Here is a 22,360-nt window from a genome sequence, read left to right as displayed (position 1 = left end):
GGACACGGTTGAGGGCCCTGTTAACCACCGCGGGTGGAAAACCTCGGTTAAGGAAGAAGGAAGACATGACAGAAGAACTATTATCACTTTTATCACACATGTCTGTGTGTGAGCGAGCAAGTACCAGTGTGAATCTGTGTATGTATGCTTCTGTGTGTGAGCATGCCAGTGTGCACATGTGTGCACATGTGGGGTTGTACATGAATACTTGTTTGTGGGCACGGGTATGTGTGAGTGCGCGTACTTGTGTGTGTATGTTTTTGTGTGTGTGCGTCTGAGAGATGTTGAATTCTGTGTACACTCACATTCCACAGTGATGGTTATGAACCCCTCCACTGCTCCATGTTCATTCTCCGCCACACACTGAAAGTCTCCAGTGTCCCTGGATGTAATGTGAGGAATCACCAACCACAGCTCATTGTTGGAACCTGTTCTGTTCATTGGGACATTAAGATGTCGCCACGTCAGGTTGGCAGCTGGGAAGCTCTCGACAGAGCAGATTATCACTGTAGAATTCCTCTCAATTATATTGATCGATGAAGCGTTAATCATATCAAGAAAAGTAATTGAGAGATTCTGTGGTGCGTCTAAAAACAAATAAAGATCAGCTAACTTACGTTGACTGTGAAGCACTTTGAGAGAAACTGAGAAGGTGAAAGGTGTGATATCAATGTAGGTTCCATCACCACAAAGCACGTTATCCAGGCAGACACTTCAGTCCTGTACTGAGGGAATGATGAACTTCTGGAGGGTCAGTACTGAGGGAGTGCTGCAATGTCAGAGGGACATACTGAGGGAGTGCTGCACTGTCGGAGGGTCAGTACCGAGGGAGTGCTGCACTGTCAGGAGGACAGTGCTGAGGGAGTACTGCTGTTTCGAAGGTTCTGGACTGAGGGAGTGCTGCACTGTTGGAGGGTCAGTACTGAGGGAGTGCTGCACTTTCGGAGGTTCAGGACTGAGGGAGTGCTGCACTGTCGGAGAATCAGTATTGAGGTAGAGCTGCAGTGTCGGAGAATCAGTATTGAGGGAGTGCTGCACTGTCAGAGATTCTGTACAGAGGGAGTGCTTCACGTTTGGAGGTTCAGGACTGAGAGAGTGCTGCACTGTCGGAGAATCAGTATTCAAGGCGTGCTGCACTGTCAGAGTTGAATTTGTATCAGTTAAAGACTACTGACTTGTTATTAAGCACAATACAGTTGTGGGATCTTGTTGTGTACGATGTAGATCTTTCAAGCTAATGTGAATGAAGGATGTCTGTACTTACATTGCACAGTTAGTACGAGGGTCCGCTCCGATGTAACAGATGGATATCTCACTCTGCAGCTGAGAGTTTGTCCGTGCTGTTTGAGTGATGGGATCAGGGTCAGAACAGAAGTATAGGTCAGAGTGACGCCATGCTGAGTTACAGTGTTTGAGACTGATCCAGGTACGTCAGTGGGAGTGTCCCAGGTTAAGACAGGTGCTGCTGTTCCATTGCACGTTGTGTTGAAGGTGCAGGTTACATCCACACGCTTTCCTGCAATAATTTCAGCAGGGAATATCGTGGGTTTATCTGTGAAATCTAACACACGGAGAATGGATCCTTGTAGAGAAATATAATGTGAAGCATCAGTTCAAATAGAAATCACAGTCCCACAATAGGAAGCACTTTTAGAAGGATGATATCAGAACTGAGAGGTTACAATGATCAGAAAAGGTTAACATTAATGGAGACAGTCATTACATTTAATCATTGATATTAAAGTGAGTATTAGAGGTTCCTTTAGGACTGAACAGGAGGCTATCACCAGGTTATTGAGAATCAGACAGTGTGTTATAATAAGCTGTGTTTTGTGTTAATATGTAAACGTCACAGTTTGTGTTATTTACAATTGACTGTTGAACGTGAATTGTTGAGTAATTATAACACAGCACTTACCAGAAACGTGAAGCTGGGTTACAGGATAGTAGTTGTACCTATTCCTGCCGTCAAATTCTATTCCGAAAAAATAAGGTCCTGCATCTTCCCGTCTGAAGTTGTTTATAATCAGGGAACAGTCGCCATCATTCAGGTCTCCAGACAGCCGGGACCGATGGCGGAACCGTGGTAACTCGTGATTGTGATCCTTGGAGTGAAAGGCAATGGGAGATCCCGGAATCTGATTCTCGTTATTAAACCAGACTCCGACTCGTGGTAGGTTTTCCAAATGTGATGGATAACTGTAATGACATGGAATCTGTACACACGAACCTTCCTGCGCTGTCACCTCTCGTTGAGTGTCGCCTTTCCACTCTTGTGATAGTCCAACTGGGGACAGAAATATCAATATTTAACTCTGGATGTTTTTTCAATCCACTAGACTCGATATCCACCACCCCCATCACTGGGACACAGTAGCTGCAGTGTGGACCATCTACAGGACACACAAGGAACTCCTTAAGGTTTCACAACGGATGGAAGAGAATCCTGGACACAGGAGTGGACAAGTTCATTCTACATTGGCTCATGGTCCTCAGGACCCTGATTAGTGAAGCCAGTCTTCCATCCAGTACAGTGTCTACAAGACATACCAATTGAGATCCATTTAGTGCTGATTTACAAGACAGGACAATGGATTAGGAGCCCTCAGAACTCCCCCCATTATCAGCGTCATGAATCACTAATTAGCCTAACATTCCTGTCTGCTCTTCAACACAGCTGATTGGCTAATCTGATTCAATCTGATAGGTGTTCATTCTCTCTCCAATGTTTAAAGAATCACCAATCACTCGGCCTCTAGTTATTCTCTTCACAGAATGTGAGAGTATAAGGTGGATATTGTGAATTGTTTTATCTTTCTGACCTGCTGCAGTAAAGTTTATTTTTGTTTGTTCAAAAGCCATGGAATCTTGCAGCTTTATTCTCTTCGCAAGTGTCTTAAATCTCAAACATTGTCTACTTTAAACAAAATATTATTGGTTCCTGACTGATAATTACCAAAGAAAAATGGGGTCTGTTCCTCCATCAGCAACTCTTCAGAATCCTGCTGAAGTCATGGATATTTCAGAAGTTCAGAGAACAAGAGGTTTCTGGTATCAGCGTTTCGTGTGGGGCCCAGTTCAGTTTGAACAAATTAACAAAACCATCTTTGAAAGTCATGAACCCAACACAGCGGCACCTCCGACACATGCAGAGCTCAGGCTAGAGGCGATTTGTTAGTGTGTTTCACAGTCTCTGCTGGAGTAGGGTCAGTGCTGAGAGGGTCTGGTCAAGGATCATAACAACCGGGACTTGCACCTTCCCAGTCATAAGTTTTTTTTAAAAAATGTATTCGTTCATGAGATGCGGGGGTAGCTGGCAAGGCCACCATTTGCTGCCGATCCCTAATGTCCCTCGAACGGATTGGCTTGCTCGGCCATTTCTGAGGGCTGGTGAAGAGTGATCCACGTTGCTATGAGTCTGGAGTCACATGTAGGCCAGACCGGGTATGGCCGGCAGATTTCCTTCCGTAAAGGCCATTACTGAACCAGATGGGTGTGTATGAGAATCGATGATAGTTTCATGGTCTCCATTACTGAGACTAACTCCCGTTAGTGTAAACAAAGTGAACAGTTTTCCATTTATCCCGCCTTTCCCGTTCTCTCCGGTATTTTACACACTCTTGCTCGATAATTTGATTCTGCCGAGGACCCCTTGGAAAATCATGGACACCAATTAGACAATCAATTGACTAAGGAATTTCTTTGGATCCTCATTGTCTAAGGAATCTCTTTGGAACCTCATTGTCCATGGGATTATTTCTGATCCAAACCCCACATTCTTGTATTGTTGATTCCGATGCAGCATTGTAGACTGACTTGTCCCCAAGCTCAGCACTGACCCTACTCCAGCAGACACTGTGAAACACACTAACAAAGCGCCTCTAGCCAGTGCTCTGCATGTGTCGGAGGTGCCGCGGTGTTGGGTTCATGTCTTTCAAAGATGGTATTGTTTATTTGTTCAAACTGAACCGGGTCCCACACGAAACGCTGATACCAGAAACCTCTTGTTCCCTGTCCTTCTGAAACATCCATGACTTCACAAAGAATCTGGGGATTTGCTGATAAGGTTCTTAAATTGTCTGATTGTCGAATGATACAACACAGGAGGAGCTCATTTGACCCATCGTGCATGTGCTGGCACTTTCCCAATTCCCCTCCAGCACCTTTCGCACAGCCCTGCAAATTTCCCTTCAAGTATTTATCCAGTTCCCCTTCTGAAAGTTCCTGTTGAATCTGCTTCCACCGCCCTTTCAGGCAGTGAGTCAATGGTCTCTCTCTGAGCTGCAAAGTGATCAGATTCTGTGAAATTTAAATTCTGCAGCAGATCAGAGACACTCATGATAACTCGCAATATTTGATAGCTTTACACACGGTCTGCTTTGCCTTTCTTCTCTATTTCAGTCATCTTCCTCCCTTATCGAAGTTTCGAGCATGGTGAGAACGGATAGGAAGTGTGACGCCTAACAACCTGTCTATTCTAGGAGGTGCTGTGTTGTCTTCATGGGCAATTTTGAATAAAGGCAGCAAAGGACACAAATTTCAGGCCATTGCTATTGAAGACCTCGCATCGGGATGGACTTCATCCCCCGGTTTTTAACCCTGCTTCTCTACTCAACCCATCACTCCCCATCGCTCACTGACCAACGCCCGACATCACCTGAATTTTAAAATTCTGCTGTAGCTGCTACAACCCAGCCTAACTCTGTAACCTCCTCCAGACCCTACAACCCTCCAAGACCTCTGCTCTCCTCCAATTCTGCTGTCAGACAAGTAGTAAGTGTATATCAGTGAGCACAGGGGTGATGGGTGAATGGGACTTGGTGTGAGTTTGTACATTGGCTCACTGCTGAATCGGTTCCCAATCAGAGCTCAATAAGAATTATATTTACAAAGACTATTAACATTAAATCTGTCCGAGCTGACGATAATATTACCTTGGAGAAGTGACAGGGGGAAGTAAGATTTCCCGATCATCGTCCACTCCCAGACATTTAATCAGTTTCACACTCTCAAGTTCTGAAAGAGAAAGGAGTTAATGAGACCTCACCTCTTGTCCGACAGCTCTCGAGAGATCAGAACTGCTTTTCGACAATGTCTTCACTGACTAATTTGATTCTCAGTGGGATGATAGGTGCTCTGCAGAGAGTTACAAGGCTCTAAGAAAGAAAAATAATGAAGGACTTGCATTTCCATAGCGCCTTTCTCCACCTCAGTACATCGCAAAGCTCATGTCTCTGCACTTCCCTCATCCCTTGAGCTAGAAAGATGTTCTGTACAACAGACTTGAGCCTCACACCCAGATCTCAATAATCAGTAGAAATCTTTCAAAGGGTTCAATCCTTGGAATCTGTCTTTATAAAGTCACAACATCAGCATAGGACGGTGTTGGCAGTGGAAGTGAATTCCAATCGTTCCGTTACTTCCCCAGGACCTGTCCGACTGCTCGCCTGGGGAGGAAATGCCCACACGCTCTACTTGGGTTGAATGACCTCTTCCTGTGCTGATCCCTCTGTGTATTTATTTAGAAAGAGCTGATGTGTCACTGTGAGTGAAAATGAGGAAGCTGGACAAAGTGAGAGAACAGCACTTTGCTGTGCACTGTGAGTAAACCCTGTGTCTGTATAAGGATATAAGAACAGAACAAAGTGGACCAGCTGGACAACCTGACATTTTCCCTCATTATATGCCAACTATTCATTTTTTTGTCCACTCACTGAAACTATTTTTCACCCTCTGCTGCCTCTTTGTGTCCGCCTCACAACTTGCTTTCCTACCCAGCTTACATCTTTCCTACCTACCTGCAGCATACAGTGAGAAAATCTGTTTACAGTACAGTCAGTCCCTTCATCCAAGTCACTAATATAGATTGTAAATAGTTGAGGTTTTGAAATATCTGTCCAATTATTCCCACTCTCACCTCTGCTCTCGCCTCCACAGCCCTGCAAAATTTCGCCTTTAAGTATTTATCCAGTTCCCCTTCCCCAAGTTGCTGTTGAATCTGCTTCCACCGCCCTTTCAGGCAGTGAGTCAATGGTCTCTCTCTGAGCAGTAAAGTGCTAAGATTCTGTGAATTTTAAACTCTGGAGTAGATCAGAGACACTCATGATAACTCAGAATATTAGACAAGTTTAGACACGGACAGCTATGCCTTTCTTTCTCTTTCAGTTAGCTTGCTCCCTTATCGAAGTTTCTCGCAAGGTGAGAATGGACAGGAAGTGTGACGCTGAACAGCCTGTCTACTCTAGGAGCTGCTGTGTTGTCTTCATGGGAAATTCTGACTAAAACCAGCAAAAGACACAAATTTCAGGTTATTACTATCAGAGTCCTAGCACCTGGATAGACTTCATCCCCCAGTTTTCATCCCAAATTTTCAACTCAACCCATCACTCCCCATCGCTCACTGACCAATGCCCGACATCACCTGAGTTTTAAGATTCTGCTCTAGCTGCTACAATCGTGCCTAACTCTGTAACATCCTCCAGCCCCGACAACCCTCTGAGGTCTCTGCTCTCCTCCAATTCTGCATTCAGACAGGGAGTCAGTGTATATCAGTGAACACAGGGGTGATGGGTGAATGAGACTTGGTGTGAGTTTGCAGACTGGCTCACTGCTGAATCGGTTCCCAACCACAGCTCAATAAGAGTGATCTTTTACAAAGACTATTAACCAAAAATCTGTCCGAGCTGACGATGATATTACCTTGGAGAAGTGACAGGAGGAAGTAAGATTTACCGATCATTGTCCACTCCCAGATATTTCATCAGCTTCTCACTCTCAAGCTGTGAAAAAGAAAGGAGTTAATGAGACCTCACCTCTTGTCTGACAGCTCTCAAGAGATCAGAACTGATTTTAGACAATGTCTTCACAGACTAATTTGATTCTCTGTGGGATGATAGGTGCTCTGCAGAGTTAAAAGGCTTTAGGAAAGAAAATCATTGAAGGATTTGCAATTCCATAGCGCCTTTCAACACCTCAGGATGTCCGAATGCTCATGCCTCTGCACTTCCCTCATCCCTTGAGCTAGAAAGATGTTCTGTACAACAGACTTGAGCCTCACACCCAGATCTCAATAATCAGTAGAAATCTATCAAAGGCATCAATCATTGGGATCTGTCTTTATAAAGTCACAACATCAACAAAGGACGATGTTGGTCATGGAAGTGAATTCCAATCGTTCTGTTACTTACCCAGGAACTGTCTGACTTCTCGCCTATGGAGTAACTGCCCACACGCTCTGCTTGGGTTGAATGACCTCTTCCTGTGCTGCTCCCTCGGTGCATTTAATTAGAAAGAGCTGTTGTATCACTTTCAGTGAAAATGAGGAAGTTGTATCAATGCGAGAGAACAACACTTTTCAGTGCACGGTCAGTAAACCCTGTGTCTGTATAAGGATATAAGAACAGAACAAATAGGATCAGCTGGACAACCTGACATTTTCCCTCCTTATATGCCAACCATTCATTTTTTTATCCACTCATTGAAACTATTTATCACCCTCTGCAGCCTCTTTGTGTCCTCCTCACAATTTGCTTTCCTACCCAGCTTTCATCTTTCCTACCTACCTGCAGCATACAGTCAGAAAATCTGTTTACAGTACAGGCAGTCCCTTCATCCAAGTCACTAATGTAGATTGTGAATAGTTCAGGCTTTGAAAGATCTGTCCAGTTATTCCCACTCTCACCTCTGCTCTCTCCTCCACAACCCTGCAAAATGTTCTCTTCAAGTATTTATCCAGGTCCCCTTCTGAAAGTTCTTGTTGAATCTGCTTCCACCGCCCTTTCAGGCAGTCAGTCAGTCAGGGGTCTCTCTTTGAGCTGCAAAGTGCTCAGATTCTGTGAAATTTAAACTCTGCAGCAGATCAGAGACAATCATGATAACTCAGAATATTTGACACCTTTACACACGGACAACTTTGCCTTTCCTCTCTCTTTCAGTTATCTTGCTCTCTTATCGAAGTTCCTAGCATGGTGAGAATGGACAGTAAGTGTGACGCTGAACAGCCTGTCTATTCTAGGAACTGCTGTGTTGTCTTCATGGGAAATTCTGTCTAAAATCAGCAAAATACACAAATTTCAGGTTATTGCTTTCAGAGTCCTAGCATCAGGATAGACTTCATCTCCCAGTTTTCATCCCTGATTTTCTACTCAACCCATTACTCCCCATCACTCACTGACCAACGCCCGGCATCATCTGAGATTTAAGATTCTGCTCCAACTGCTACAATCCTGCCTAACTCTGTAACCTCCTCCAGCCCCTACAACCCTCTGAGACCTCTGCTTTCCTCCAATTCTGCTGTCAGACAGGGAGTCAGTGTACATCAGTGAGCACAGACGTGATGGGTGAATGGGACTTGGTGTGAGTTTGTACGCTGACTCACTGCTGAATCGGTTCCCAATCACAGCTCAATAAGAATGATCTTTTACAAAGTCTGTTAACCATAGATCTGTCCCAGCTGACGATGATATTACCTTGGAGAAGTGACAGGAGGAAGTATGGTTTCCCGATCATTGTCCACTCCCAGATATTTTATCCACTTCTCAGTCACAAGTTCTGAAAGAGCAAGGAGTTAATGAGACCTCACTTCTTGTCCGACAGCTCTCAGGAGATCAGACCTGCTTTTAGACAATGTTTTCAAAGACTCACTTGATTCTCTGTGGGATGATAGGTGCTGTGCAGAGAGTTGCAATACTTTAAGAAAGAAAAGCTATGTCGGGTTTGCATTTCTATAGCACCTTTTACCGCCTCAGGACACCCCAAAGCTCATGTCTCTGCACTTCCTTCGCCCCTTGAGCCAGAAAGATGCGCTGTACAACAGACTTGAGCCTCACACCCTGATCTCAATAATCAGTTGAAATCTTTCAAAGGCATCAATCATTGGAATTTGTCTTTATAAAGTCATAACATCAACAAAGGTCAGTGTTGGTCGTGAAAGTGAATTCCAATCGTTCTGTTACTTACCCAGGACCTGTCCGACTGCTCGCCTGGGGACGAACTGCCCACACGCTCTGCTTGGGTTGAATGACCTCTTCCTGTGGTGCTCCCTCTGTGCATTTAATTAGAAAGAGCTGATGTGTCACTGTGACTGAAAATGAGGAAGTTGGATCAAAGTGATGGAACAGCACTTTGCTGTGCACTGTCAGTAAACCCTGTGTCTGTATAAGGATATAAGAAGAGAACAAATAGGATCAGCTGGACAACCGGGCATTTTCCCTCCTCATATTCCATCCAGTCATTTGTTAGTCCACTCACTGAAACTCTTTATCTCCCTCTGCAGCCTCTTTGTGTCCTCCTCACAACTTGCTTTGCTCACCAGCATATATATTTCCTACCTATCTGCCCCATACAGTCAGAAAATCTGTCTACAGTACAGTCAGTCTCTTCATCCAAGACGCTAATGTAGATTGTGAATAGTTGAGGCCTCAGCACTGATCCCTGTGGCACTCCACAAGTTACTGCTTACCAAGCTGAAAATCACTCAATTATCTTGGCTCTCTGTTTCCTGTCAGTTAACCAGTCCTCTATCCATATTAATATATCACCCCCAACACCATCCAATTTCACCCTGTGCAGTATCCTTTTATTTGGCACCTTTTCGAATGCCTTTTGGAAATCCAATGTCATGAAGAGATATTTGTGTGTAAAATGTTTTTGGAAATTATTTTTTAAAATAGAATTCTAGTGATGGTATATGTATATGTGTGTGTCTGTGTGTGTCTTAATTGGATTAAAGCCAGCTGGTCTGTGTGCTTTGATGTTTAGTAGTTTTGACATGTTAATTGGGTGGATTGTGACGAGAACAGTAAAGTGTTCATTTGCAATTGTTGAATAAACCATGCAAGACTGGGGGTAAAATCTTGCACCTAGTTAGAAGAATCCAAAAGTTGTGTTTTTTCTTCAACTTACTAATGAAATTGGTGCTATGAAAGCGGGTTTTATTTGTCGAAGAGCTGGAGTTCAGAAGACCGAGTGATACAATAGAAATTTTATACTGAATGGGAAAGCTAGCTATATAAAGAAAGGAGTTTGTGTGTGTGAGGCAGAGGCATTTCAGACTTAACCAGACTGTATCCTCCAATCAACTTGCAAAGGAATCTCATTCGGAATTCATAATGTCAAATAAGCTTTGCCTGGTGTCTATATTATGTCAATGGTTCATTGTTGCCTTTGTTGAGATTTACGTGGGGGTGATTTATTGGGGGATTTGTTAAAAAGTTATTATAGTAGCTATTTGTAGCCAATGTGTATGTGTTAAATTTGTTGTTAAAATGGTTTATTTAGTTTATATAAAAAACCCACAAGACTCGGTGGTCTTATTCCTACTGAATTCAAAGTCTTCATCTCGAAATTACAAATAGCAAAATTGGATTATGACAGTTATTTCAATTTTCCCTCTAGGACTTGAACAACTCAGCCTTTACTATTGGCTGTGTCATAATCCCAAATTTACCACATTTACCGGTTCCCCATTATCCAATCCACTTGTTAAATCCTCAAGGAAATCTAATATTTTTTTCAAACATGATATCCCTTTCACAAACTCACGTTGACTCTGTCTGATTGTATTATGGTTTTCGAAATGTCCTGCTGCTACCTCCTTCATAATGAATTCTGTTATTTTCCCAATGACAGATATTAGGCTAACTGACCTGTAGTTTCTTGCTTTCTGTCTCCCCCCCTTTCTTGAACAGGGGTGTTTCATTTATGTTTTTGCATTCCGCTGGGACATTCCCATAATCTAAGAAATTCGGGAAGATTACAACCAATGCATCCACCGTCTCTGTAGCCATTTCCTTTCAGACCCTCACATTCAGGCCGTCTGCTCCATGGGACTTGTGAGCATTTGTCCCATTAGTTTTCTGAATACTTTTTCTCTGTCAGTGATTGTTTTATGTTCCTCCCTCCTTGTTGCAATTTGACTTTCTCCTGCTATTGGGATGGATTTAGAGATTTTTACTGTAAAGAAAGACATAGAATTCTTCTTGAAAGTCTCTGTCATTTCCTTGTTTCCCATTATTAATTCCCCAGTCTGATTTTCTATGTGTCTGATTTTTACTGTAGCTTCTCTCTTATTTCAATATAAAACATCTCTCTGTCATTGTTTATGGTTCTTGCTAGTTTACTCTCATATTATCATTTCTGCCGCCTTATATTTCTTCTCTCACTTTTCTGGTTTCTCAAATTTTCCCAATCTCCAGCCTATCACTAAGCTTCCCAACATTGCTGGATTTATCTCACAATTGGATACCTTAGCTTCCTGAGTTAGCTGCCGATGCTCCATCCTTCTTATAGATTCTTTCTTTCTGAATGCAATATATCTTTATTGGCATTTATGAGAGATCTGTTTAGATGCCTGTGACTCCTCATCTACCACCCCCCCTTTAACCTGCTGTCCCACTCTACTTGGGCTGACTCTGCTTTCAAACCGTATAATTGCCTTTGGTTACGTCTATGCCACTAGCTTAAGACCCAAGTTTCTAAACTGAATATTCAATTTCAACACGGTTTTATTACTCTTCCCTTGAGGGTCTTTTACAATGAGATGTTAATTAGTCTTCTCTCATTAAACATTGCCAGGTCTAAAACAGCCTCTTCACTGAATGGTTCTATGTTGGATTGTTCTGAAATACTGTCCTGAATACAATCTGTGAAATCTCGCTGAAAGCTACATTTGCTAATTTGATTTTTCTAATCTATATGACGATTGAAAACTCCCATGATTATTGTGGTGCCTTTCTCACAAACCTCCTCATGCATTGATTTATAATCTGTCCCTGCAGTGTAACTACTGTCAGGGGGGAGTATGGACCAACCCACCAGAGATTTCATTTTTTTCCTATTTCTTACATTCACCCAAACTGACTGTGCATCTTGACATCTGAGCCAAAATCATTTCTCACTACTTTACAGATTTCATCTTTTATTAACAGAGCTACCCCACCTCCTTTCCATTTTTCCTATCCTTTCAAAATTCCAAATCTCCTTCAATTTTCAATTTCCAACCTTGGTCACCTTGCAACCAACTCTCTGCAGTGTCTATCTTATCGTACCCATTAATCGCTATTTGTGCTATGACTTCATTCATTTTGTTACAAAATATATTCATTCTTCCATGGGAAGTGGGCATCACTGGCTAGGCCAGCATTAATGGCCCATCCCTAATTAACTGGAGAAGGTGGTGGTGAGCTGCCTTCTTGAACCTCTGCACACCATTTGGTGTAGGTACACCCACAATGCTGTTAGAGAAGGAATTCCAAGATTTTGACCCAGCGGCAGTGAAGGAACGGCGATATATTTCAAAATCAGGATGATGTGTGCCTTGGAGGGGAACTTTCAGGTGCTGGTGTTCCCCTTTATCTGCTGCCCTTGTGCTTCTCGATGGTAGAGGTTGTGGGTTTGGAAGGTACTGTTGAAGGAACCTTGCTGAGTTGCTGAAGTTCATGTTGTAGTTGGGACACACTGCTGCCACTGAGCAATGACGATGGAGGAAGTGAGTGTTTGCTGTGGTTGATGGGGTGCCAATCAAGCGGGCTGCTTTGTCCCGGATGGTGTCGAGCTTCTAGAGTGTTGTTGGAGCTGCACTCATCCAGGCAAGTGGGGAGCATTCCATTCACACTCCTGCCTTGTGCTATGTCGATGATGGACAGGTTTTGAGGTGTCAGGAGGTGAGTTACTCACCGCAGGATTCCCAGCCTCTGACATGCTATTACAATCACAGCTTTTATGTGGTTGGTCCAGTTCAGTTTATGGACAATGGTAAGCCCGAGGCTGTTGACAGTGGGGGATTCAGTGATGATGATGACATTGAATGTCAAGGGGAGATGGTTAGATTCTCTTTTTTGTGCATTCAGATTAAGAACCTTTCTGTCTTTTTCCCATTTTCCCCTACTCTGACCTTATTTGCTGGGACACTGGTTGATGCTGGTTTCAGTGTCTGTTTGCCTCAGTTTGGTCAGATTCTGGACTCAGCCTCGAGACTGGTGTTCCCTCTTGGTAGTGACAGTGATGGTGGTGTTGAGGAGGATGTGGATATTGACCCCACTGCTCACCCTCCCCCACTCCGCCATTCTATCCTGGGAGACCCGCCAGGTTACTTGCTCCAGCTCCGATGGGCAGCCCTTCCACACTTTCCTGTGGGCCCCGCCCTTCATGTCTAAAAGCGCTAAGTTAAAGAAGGGATGGGGAAATGAACAGGGGACGTGGGATGCGTGTGGATGCCTCACAGCCAGAACTGACTCTGCCCACAACTCTGGGGAGGGGGAGAGTTTTCACCAGTTCTCTGTCTCAACAACATCGTAACCACATTGTGAAGATTGTCCCCACTCCCTGTATCTTGATAATATCGTAAAAACAACTGGGAGATGTCCTGCAGTCGCTGAGAAGCAAATTGGTGTGTTTACAGCACCACCACTGGCAGGAGAGTGTAAGTACAGTGTGACATGTCTACATGGGAAATTTTCATGATAAAGCTGGACACAGGAATTTACATAATTTGGTGGGGAAATGCAATGTCATGAATTAACAGATTGGAGCTGGAAGTTTTTTCCCGAGTAAGATGTTTAATAACAATATATCTGTGCAGAACAGTCTGAGCATTTTAATCCCTTATGACAATAAATTTAATATTATAGAAAATGCAAAGGCTTCTTGTAATCTATCACAGAGTAAACAAGTTGTACAATTCAGAAAGCACATTCTGAAATGTGAACAAAGTTCAGCGACGTCACATTTCTGCTCATTACTATTCGACCATGTTGGCTGCACGCAGTGAGGCAGTCCCTCGGTTGTAATGTGTCCACACCGCAGGACTGGAATGCATCAGCATCAAAGGACATGCTTAGTTGTTGCCGTGCAATGCATTTATTGCGCGACTGCTGCACACACGCCCTGTCGAAAGACCCTCCGTGGTTCCATTCTGAATCGAGGCAGAACAAGGTTACTAAAACAACTTGCGTTTATATAGCGCCTTTCATGTAGCAAAATGTCCCAAGGCACTTCAGGGGTTTGTTAACCACAAATAAATCTACCTCTGAGACACATAATGAGATATTATGGACAGGTGACCAAAAGCTGAGTCAACAAAGCCATTTAATAAGGACTGTGTTATAGCAGGAGCGAGAGAGAGAGAGTGAGAGTGATAGACAGAGAAGGAGAAGGAGAGAGAGAGACAGAGTAATAGAGAAAGAGAGAGGCGCTGAATATCTTTCCCCAATGGCTCAGCATCAAGTTGTCACTGGAGAAGAATTTCATTCCAAACCACGCCAACCACAGACCCATTCAGTCCCTTCCTCCCTCTCTCCCCCTCTCCCCCAACGGGTTGTTTCGTGTTCCCAGGAATCTCAATCTCTGCCCCCACCCCCACACCTCCTCACCCGCTCTCCACGTTTTACACTCAGCGTCGCTTGAATCTTATCTGTGCATATTCCGTCTCCTCTTCCCTGTGAACAGACCCATCACCACTGGGCACCCTCAAGACTTGGGGATTGGCGTAGAGAAGGTTGACCGTTTTGTCGGGGTTCCCATGTGCAGCATCGCCTCCCACTGCACCTTCAGAGAGACCCCGGGGAGCTGGGGTCTCCCCCTCGCTAGTTGTGTCTCCGGTTGTGTTCCAGGGCTCAGTAATCAGCATGTTCTGTTTGCCCTACAGAGAAATGGAAACAGATGACATCCGCACATCATTTACTAGCACAGATAGGGTTAAATTATTGTGCAGCCTCGTTAGTGTCAGTTGTGGCTCAGTAGGTTTAACCCTCTCTCTCATATCATATATAAGATACCACCTATGGCAATGCAGCACTTCCTCAGTGCTGATCCGCCGACTGTGCAGCAATTCCTCATTACTGACCATCTGACAGTGCAGCACTCCCTCAGAACTGACGCTCTGACAGTACAGCACTTTCTCAGTACTGACCCTCCAACAGTTCAGCACTCCCTCAGTACTGATCCTCCAGCAGTGCCAGCACGTCCTCAACCCTGACCCCCTGTCAGTCTCACACTCCCTCGGTAATGACTCTGGCGAGTGCCGGCTTGGGTTCTGCAATCAGGTGTCTGGTGTGAGGCTCAATAAACTGAACCTTGTAATCAGAGAGAGGATGAGAGAGAGAGAGAGGGAGAGAGAGAAAGAAAGAGGGAAAGGGATAGAGGCAGAGCGTCATGAATCGATTAATGTATGTAATTTGATTGGAAATTGTCTTTTTAAACAGAGGCTTAGTCTGTGGGTGTGTCTGTGTGTGTTTTAATTGGATTAAAGCCAGCCAGTGTGGGTGTTTTGATGTATAGTAGTTTTGAGATGTAAACAAAGAGGTAAAGAGGCAAATTGCATTTTTAAATAGGGAATTAAATGTCTGGGAGTGAAATCTTAAACCAATCAACATTTATATTACTGATAGAATTGATAAACTGAAAGGGGATTTATTTTTAGAAGAGGTGGAGTTCAAAGATCCTGATGATACAATGAGAATTTACATTCAAAGAGAAGCGCTGGGTATAACTTCAGCAGTTTTGTGTGTGCAGAGCAGAGGCTTGTAACATCAAAGCAGCTGTAAGCCTACACCTGTTTGCAAAGGAACCAAAGTGAAAGGAACCTCATTTGGAATTTGTGAGGTGAAAATGCTTTGCCTGGTGTCTGATTAGTTTGGGAATTTGCTTAAAAGTTAAGATAATACTAGTTTGTAGTCATATGCATATGTTTAACTTGTGTAAATTAATAAATGCCTCATGTAGATTGACATTAACCCCTCTCGAGAGTTGGTGCCCTTTTTCTTCAATTTAGAGTTGTATCTCAAACATTCCACTGGGAAATATAGGTTATGACAGATGTTTTAATTTTCCCTCTGGGATTTTAATCAACAGCCTTTACCAGTTGCTGTGTCATAACGGAGAGACAGCACGATACTGAACCATTGCTGACTCTACAGGTACAAATCAGTGGGTAACCCGGCTGAGAATCTGGGACACGTGATGTCTACACACTGAGATTGAAGCTTTGGAGTGAATTTAAAAATCTCCTGTACCTGGTGCTTCACCGAGAGTAGACTGGGGGTCAATGCAATGTCACTGGTCTCAGAAACTCTCTCCTCCGTCGCTGTCTTTCTCCTGCAATAACACAATATCACACTGTGGTTATCATATAGCAGAGAGTCAGTGCAGCTCAGACACAGAGCCCCCTGTAACCTTACACCAACGACTGGACCGTCTCTTAAATCACTTCTGCACAAAGACACAGAATCAAGAAGCTCAACACCATCCAGGACAAAGCAGCCCGATTGGGCGACACCCCATCCACCACCTTAAACATACACTCCCTCCACCACGAACACACAGTGGCAGCAGTGTGTGTACCATCTACAAGATACGCTGCAGCAACTCAGCAAGGCTCCTTCAACAGCACCTTCCAAACCCGCGTCCTCTACCATCTGGAAGGACAAGGGCATCAGACACATGGGAACACGACCACGTGGAAGTTCCCCTCCAAGTCACTCACCATCCTGACTTGGAAATATATCACCGTTCCTTCACTGTCACTGGGTTGAAATCCTGGAAATCCCTCCCTAACAGCACTGTGGGTGTACCTACACCAGATGGACTGCAGCGGGTCAAGAAGGCTGCTCACCTCCACCTTCTCAAGGGCAATTAGGGATGGGCATTAATGCTGGCATCACCAGTGTCAGCCACATTCGATGAAAGAATTAAAATCTCACAGCTCAATGCATTTATTGTGAGCCTGCTGCACACACGCTGTGTTGAAGGAGACTTTGTGGTTCCATTCTGAATCGATGCAGATCAGAGTTACTACAACAACTTGCATTTATATAGCACCTTGAATGTAGCAAAATGTCGCAAAGCTCATCCGGGGGTTGTTAGTCACATCTTCATCTGACTTTGAGGCACATGAGGAGATATTAGGGACAGGCGACCGAAGGCTGAGTTACCAAAGTCAGTTATAAACGGGCATCTTAAAGGAGGAGCAAAAGATTGAGAATAAGAGGCAGACAGAGAAAGAAAGAGAGAGACAGAGAGGGAGAGAGTGAGAGAGAGAGAGAGAGAGAGAGAGAGACGAGAGAGAGAGACAGTGAATCTCTGTCCCCAATGGCTCAGCATCTTGTCCTCTCTGTAGACGCATTTCATTCCAAACTACACCAACCGCAGCCCAATTCCATCCCTTCCTCCCTCTCTCCCCCTCCCCCCCAGTGGGTTGTTTCATGTTCCCAGGAATCTCAATCACTACCCCCAACCCCACACCTCCTCACTCCCTCTCCAATTTTCACACTCAGTATCGGTCGAACCTGATCTGTGCGTATTCCGTCTCCTCTTCCATGTGAACAGACCCATCACCACTAGGCACCTTCAAGACTTGGGGATTGGCGTAGAGAAGATCGTCGGGATTGTCGGGGTTCCCATGTCCAGCATCGCCTCCCACTGCACCTTCAAAGAGATCCCGGGGAGCTGGGGTCTCCACATCTCTAGTTGTGTCTCTAGCTGTGTTCCGGGGCTTCGTAATCAGCACATTCTGTTTACCCTACAGAGAAATGGAACAGAAGACATCCTCCCATCATTTACTGGCACTGATAGGGTTAAATTAAGGTGCAGCCTCGTGATTGTCAGTCGTGTCTCAGTGGGTTTAACCCTCTCTCTCATGTCATCTGAAAGAAACCAGCTATGGCAGTGCAGCACTCCCTCAGTATTGACCCGCTGACAATGCAGTACTCCCTCAGTACTGTCCCTTCGACAGTGCAGCACTCCCTCAGTACTGACCTTACGACGGTGCAGCACTCCCTCATTACTGACCCTCCGACAGTGCAGCACTCCCTCAATACTGACCGTCCGACGGTGCAGCACTCCCTCAGTACTGACCCTCCGACGGTGCAGCACTCCATCAGTACTGACCTTCCAACAGTGCACCACTCCCTCAGTGCTGGCCCTCCGACTGTGCACCACTCCCTCAGTACTGACCCTCTGACAGTGCAGCACTCCCTCAGTACTGACCCTCCGACAGTGCAGCACTCCCTCAGTACTGAACCTCCGACAGTGCAGCACTCCCTCAGGACTGACCCTCTGTCAGTCTCGCACTCCCTGGGTAATGGCTCTGGTGAGTGACTGCTTGGATTCTGCACTCAGGTGCCTGGTGTGAGGCTCATTAACATGAACCTTGTAATCAGAGAGAGGATGAGAGACAGAGAAAAAGAGAGAGAGAAAGTGAGGTAGGGATAGAGAGAGAGACAGTCATGATGCAATTAATGAATATCATGTTATTGGAAATTATTTTTATTAAAATCGATATTTAATCTGTTGGTGTGTTTGTTTGTGATTTCATTGGATTTATGCCTGCCAGTCTGGATGCTTTCATGTAAAGTAATTTTGAGATGTAAACTGGGAGGCAAAGAGGCAAGTTGTATTTTTAAATTGATCATTCAAAGCCTGTGAGTGAAATCTTAAACCAATCAACATTTATACAACTAATAATATTGATACTATGAAAGGGCATTTGTTGTTAGAAGAGGTGGAGGAGGTTACAGAGATAGGGAGGGGTGTAGGTGCTGGAGAAGGTTAAAGAGATAGGGAGGGTTGTAGGGGCTGGAGAAGGTTACAGAGATAGGGAGGGTTTTAGGGACTGGGGGAGGTAACAGAGATAGGGAGGGTTGAAGGATTGGGAGGAGGTAACAGAGATAGGGGGGGTTGAAGGGTCTGGAGGAGGTAACAGAGATAGGGAGGGTTGTAAGGTGAAACTATAATGTTATTAGAAATTATTTTTTTTAAATAGAAGCTTAGTCTGTGGGTGTCTATGTGTGTGTTTTAATTGGATTAAGCCCAGCCAGCCTGGTTGCTTTGATGTATAGTAGTTCGGAGATGTTAAAAGGGATGCAAAGATGCAACTTGCATTTTTAAATAGAGCATTCAAAGCCTGGGGGTGATAACTTAAACAAATCCACATTTATATTACTAATAATATTAGTACGATGAAAGGGGATTTATTGTTAGATGAGGTGCTGTTCAAAGGTCCTGATAATTCTATGAGAATTTACATTCAAAGGGAAGCGCTGGGTATAACTTCAGCAGTTTTGTGTGTACAGAGCAGAGGTTTGTAACATTAAAGCAGCTGTAAGCCTACACCTGTCTGCAAAGGAACCAAAGTGAAAGGAACCTCATTTGGAATTTGTGAGGTGAAAATGCTTTGCCTAGAGCCTGCTTAAAGTCTATGGGTTGTCTTAGAGGAGATTAGTTTGGGAATTTGTTAAAAAGTTATTGTGGTTTAGTTTGTAGCCATGTGTATATGTTTAACTTGTGTAAATTAATAAACGACTCATGTAGTTTGATATAAAACGATCTCAGGAACTGGTGGTCTTATTCCTGAATTTAGAGCTGCATCTCAAACATTCCACTGGGAAATATAGGTTATGACAGTTGTTTGAAGTTTCCCTCTGGTATCTTAAACAACAGCCTTTACCAGTTGCTGTGTCATAACAGAGAGACAGCACGATACTGAACCATTGCTGACTCCAAGGGTACAAATCCGTGGGTAACCCAACTGGGAATCTGGGACACGTATTGTCTACACACTGCGATTGAAGATTTGGAGTGAGTGTTAACAGCTCCTGTACCTGGTGCTTCACAGAGAGTGGACTGGAGGTCAATGCAATGTCACTGGTCTCAGAAACTCTCTCCTCCGTCGCTGTCTTTCTCCTGCAATAACACAATATCACACTGTGGTTATCATGTAGCAGAGAGTCAGTGCAGCACAGACACAGAGCCCACTGTAACCTTACACCAACGGCTGGACTTTCTCTTTAAATCACTTCTGCACAAAGACCCAGACTCAAGAAGCTGGACACCATCCAGGACAAAGCAGCTCGAATGATCCACACCCCATCCACCACTTTAAACATTCACTCGCCATCCTGACTTGGAAATATATCACCGTTCCTTCACTGTCACTAGGTTAAAATCCTGGAACTCCCTCTCTAACAGCACTGTGGGGGTACCTACATCACATGGACTGGAGCGGGTCAAGAACGCAGCTCACCACCCCCTTCTCAAGGGGCAATTGGAGATGGGCAATTAATAGCGGCCTCGCCAGTGACAGCTACATTCGATGAAAGAATTTAAAATCTCACAGCTCAGGAGGAAGCCATTCAGCCCATTGTGCCTGTGCTGGCCCTTTGGAAAAACTGTCCAATTAGTCCCACTACCCAAATCCTTGTGATGGTTATAACCTCTCAGTTCTGATATCATCCCTGTTAATCTAAATCAGAGAGAGGCAGATACAACATGGGAATGTACAGTTATTTATTCAAGTCCCTGGAACATTGCAAAGCCGTTCCCAGTGTTTGAACCGATCATCGGGGTGTGGTCACAACGGTTGTGTGGAATCACAAGGTGATCTGATACAATCCGGGAGTAATCGTGCAGAGTGAGGAATCTCTGGGTCTCATGATCGTTTACCTGGATACAGGACAATGAAAGGTTCTCTCTGGATCATAGTGGACACAGGGACCACTAACGGAGAGGTGCCTGGTGGAGATCCCAAGCGAATGAATCACCGACTTAAGGAAAGAACTTTGAAGCAAATGTTTATATTAAAATCATTTTAAATCTTCACACTTACTTTCTCACACAGATGAAGATGAATATTCCAGCCAGGAAAACACTCAACATGATCCCAGCCGTGAGCAATCCTACTGTCCACTTAGTGGAGTCTCTGCCTGTAAAAACAGCCATTAATTACTGCACTACAGTTTTAAAATGATGCTCTGATGTATCTTGAGAAGCGATACACTCACTCAATGTTTAAATACTCATTCTCGGGCAATGCTGACATTTATTGTCCATCCCTAGTTTCCGCTTGAGAAGGTGGTGGGGGGGTCTTCCTCCTGAACCACTGGTTTGAACCAAACTGGGAGACCAGTTCAGAGGGCAGGTAAGAGTTAACCACGTTGGTGTCTGAGACTGGAGCCAGATATAAATCCAGACATGTTAAGATGGACAGGTTTCCCTCCTTAAATGGACACTAATGACCTACCTTATACATGTGATCGCTATATACGTATCAACCAACCTCACTAAAATCATCGATTATCAGATCACTGTCACCTTGTTGTTGGGATCTTGCTGTGCGCATGTTGGTGCCGTGTTTCCTACTTTACAACATGACGACTTTTCAAATATATCTCGTTGACTGTAAAGTGTTTCGGGATGATCTGATCATTCAGTAAATACAGGTCACCCTTTTCAATGTAACATTTATTGATAATTTTATCAATGTAATATTTGAATATTAATCCAACACCAATTTCTGCCTGTTCACTGTTGACTAAAACCTGCCAAGACCCCAAGTCACATGAGGTGATCTTAGGGACGGATGACCTTCTGCAGGGGACGTAAGGAGGCTACAAAGTGACAGAGAGAGGTTAAGTGAGCGCACAATGTGGGAAAATGTGAAATTATCCATTTTGACAGGGAGAATAAAAAAAGTAACTTATTATCTAAATGGTGAGAGATTGCAGAGCTCTGAGATTCAGAGGGATCTGGCTGTCCTAGTGCATGAATCACAAAAGGTTAGTGTGCAGGTACAGCAGGTAATTCGGAAAGCTAATAGAATGTTATCATTTATTGCGAGGCGCATTGAATACAGAAGTAGCGAGGTTATGCTTCAGTTATACAGCAGGCTGGTGAGACCACATCTGGAGCATTGTGTTCAGTATTGGCCTCCTTATTTAAGGAAAAGTGTAAAGGCATCAGGAGCAGTTCAGAGAAGGTTTATTGGACCAATACCAGGAATGGGCGGGTTGTCTAATGAGGACGGGCTGGACCAGTTAGACTTGTATCCACTCGAATTTAGAAGAGGAAGAGGAGAAATGATTGAGAGCTTTAAGATCCTGAGGGGTCTTGACAGGGTGGATGTGGGGAGGATGTTTCCTCTTGTGGAAGAATCTAGAACTAGGGGTCACTGATTAAAAATAAGAGTTGGCTCATTTATGACAGAGATGAGGAGAAAATATTTCCTTTCAGAGGGTCGTGAGTTTTGGAACTCTTCCTCAAAAGGCAGTAAACAGAGTGTTTGAATATTTTTAAGGCGGAGCTGGATAGGTTCATGATTCACAATAGTGTGAAAGGTTATCAGGGGTGAGCAGGGAATGTGGGGTGGAGGTTACAATCAGATCAGCCATGACCTTATTGAAAGGCGTAACAGGCTCGAGGGGCCGAGTGGCCTACTCCTGCTTCTCATTCCGATGTTCGTATGTTTGTCTGACCAAAAGCTTGGTCAAAGAGAATGGTTTTAAGGAGCGTCTAAGCTGAATGTTTCAACACAGCCCAAAAACCAGGCCGGTGATCCACAGTGATCCAGGGCGGAACTGTGAGATCAGTA

General features: G+C 44.2%; 2 protein-coding genes across 2 annotated transcripts in view; both read right to left on the bottom strand.

The window, feature by feature from the left end:
* Window positions 1–22,360, bottom strand: part of LOC144671566 (uncharacterized) — a 205,932-nt gene that overhangs the window by 71,573 nt on the left and 111,999 nt on the right. Inside the window, exon 7 of the mRNA XM_078533519.1 lies at window positions 1,265–1,561. Within this exon, the coding sequence (XP_078389645.1) occupies window positions 1,265–1,561 (297 nt within the window). The remainder of the gene's footprint in view (window positions 1–1,264; window positions 1,562–22,360) is intronic.
* Window positions 13,028–21,403, bottom strand: LOC144671602 (uncharacterized). The gene is made up of 5 exons (XM_078533618.1): window positions 20,600–21,403; window positions 19,596–19,677; window positions 17,283–17,515; window positions 16,011–16,092; window positions 13,028–14,638 (listed from the first exon to the last, which is right to left on the bottom strand). Exons 1-5 carry the CDS (start codon window positions 20,710–20,712, stop codon window positions 14,390–14,392), a joined length of 759 nt encoding a protein of 252 aa, XP_078389744.1. The 5' UTR covers window positions 20,713–21,403; the 3' UTR covers window positions 13,028–14,389.

Source organism: Cetorhinus maximus, chromosome 33 (assembly GCF_964194155.1).
Source record: "Cetorhinus maximus chromosome 33, sCetMax3.hap1.1, whole genome shotgun sequence".
NCBI classification, from domain to species: Eukaryota; Metazoa; Chordata; class Chondrichthyes; order Lamniformes; family Cetorhinidae; genus Cetorhinus; species Cetorhinus maximus.
Note: the sequence above shows the minus strand (reverse complement) of the source record. Positions and strands in the feature narration are given on the sequence as shown.

Coding starts and splice junctions, on each gene's coding strand:
- LOC144671602 (XM_078533618.1), bottom strand. CDS start 20,712: ATGGCTGTTTTTACAGGCAGAGACTCCACTAAGTGGACAGTAGGATTG. Junction 17,516..19,595: donor CACTCTCTGTGAAGCACCAG/GTACAGGAGCTG, acceptor ATTTCTCTGTAG/GGTAAACAGAATGTGCTGAT. Junction 14,639..16,010: donor TACTCTCGGTGAAGCACCAG/GTACAGGAGATT, acceptor ATTTCTCTGTAG/GGCAAACAGAACATGCTGAT.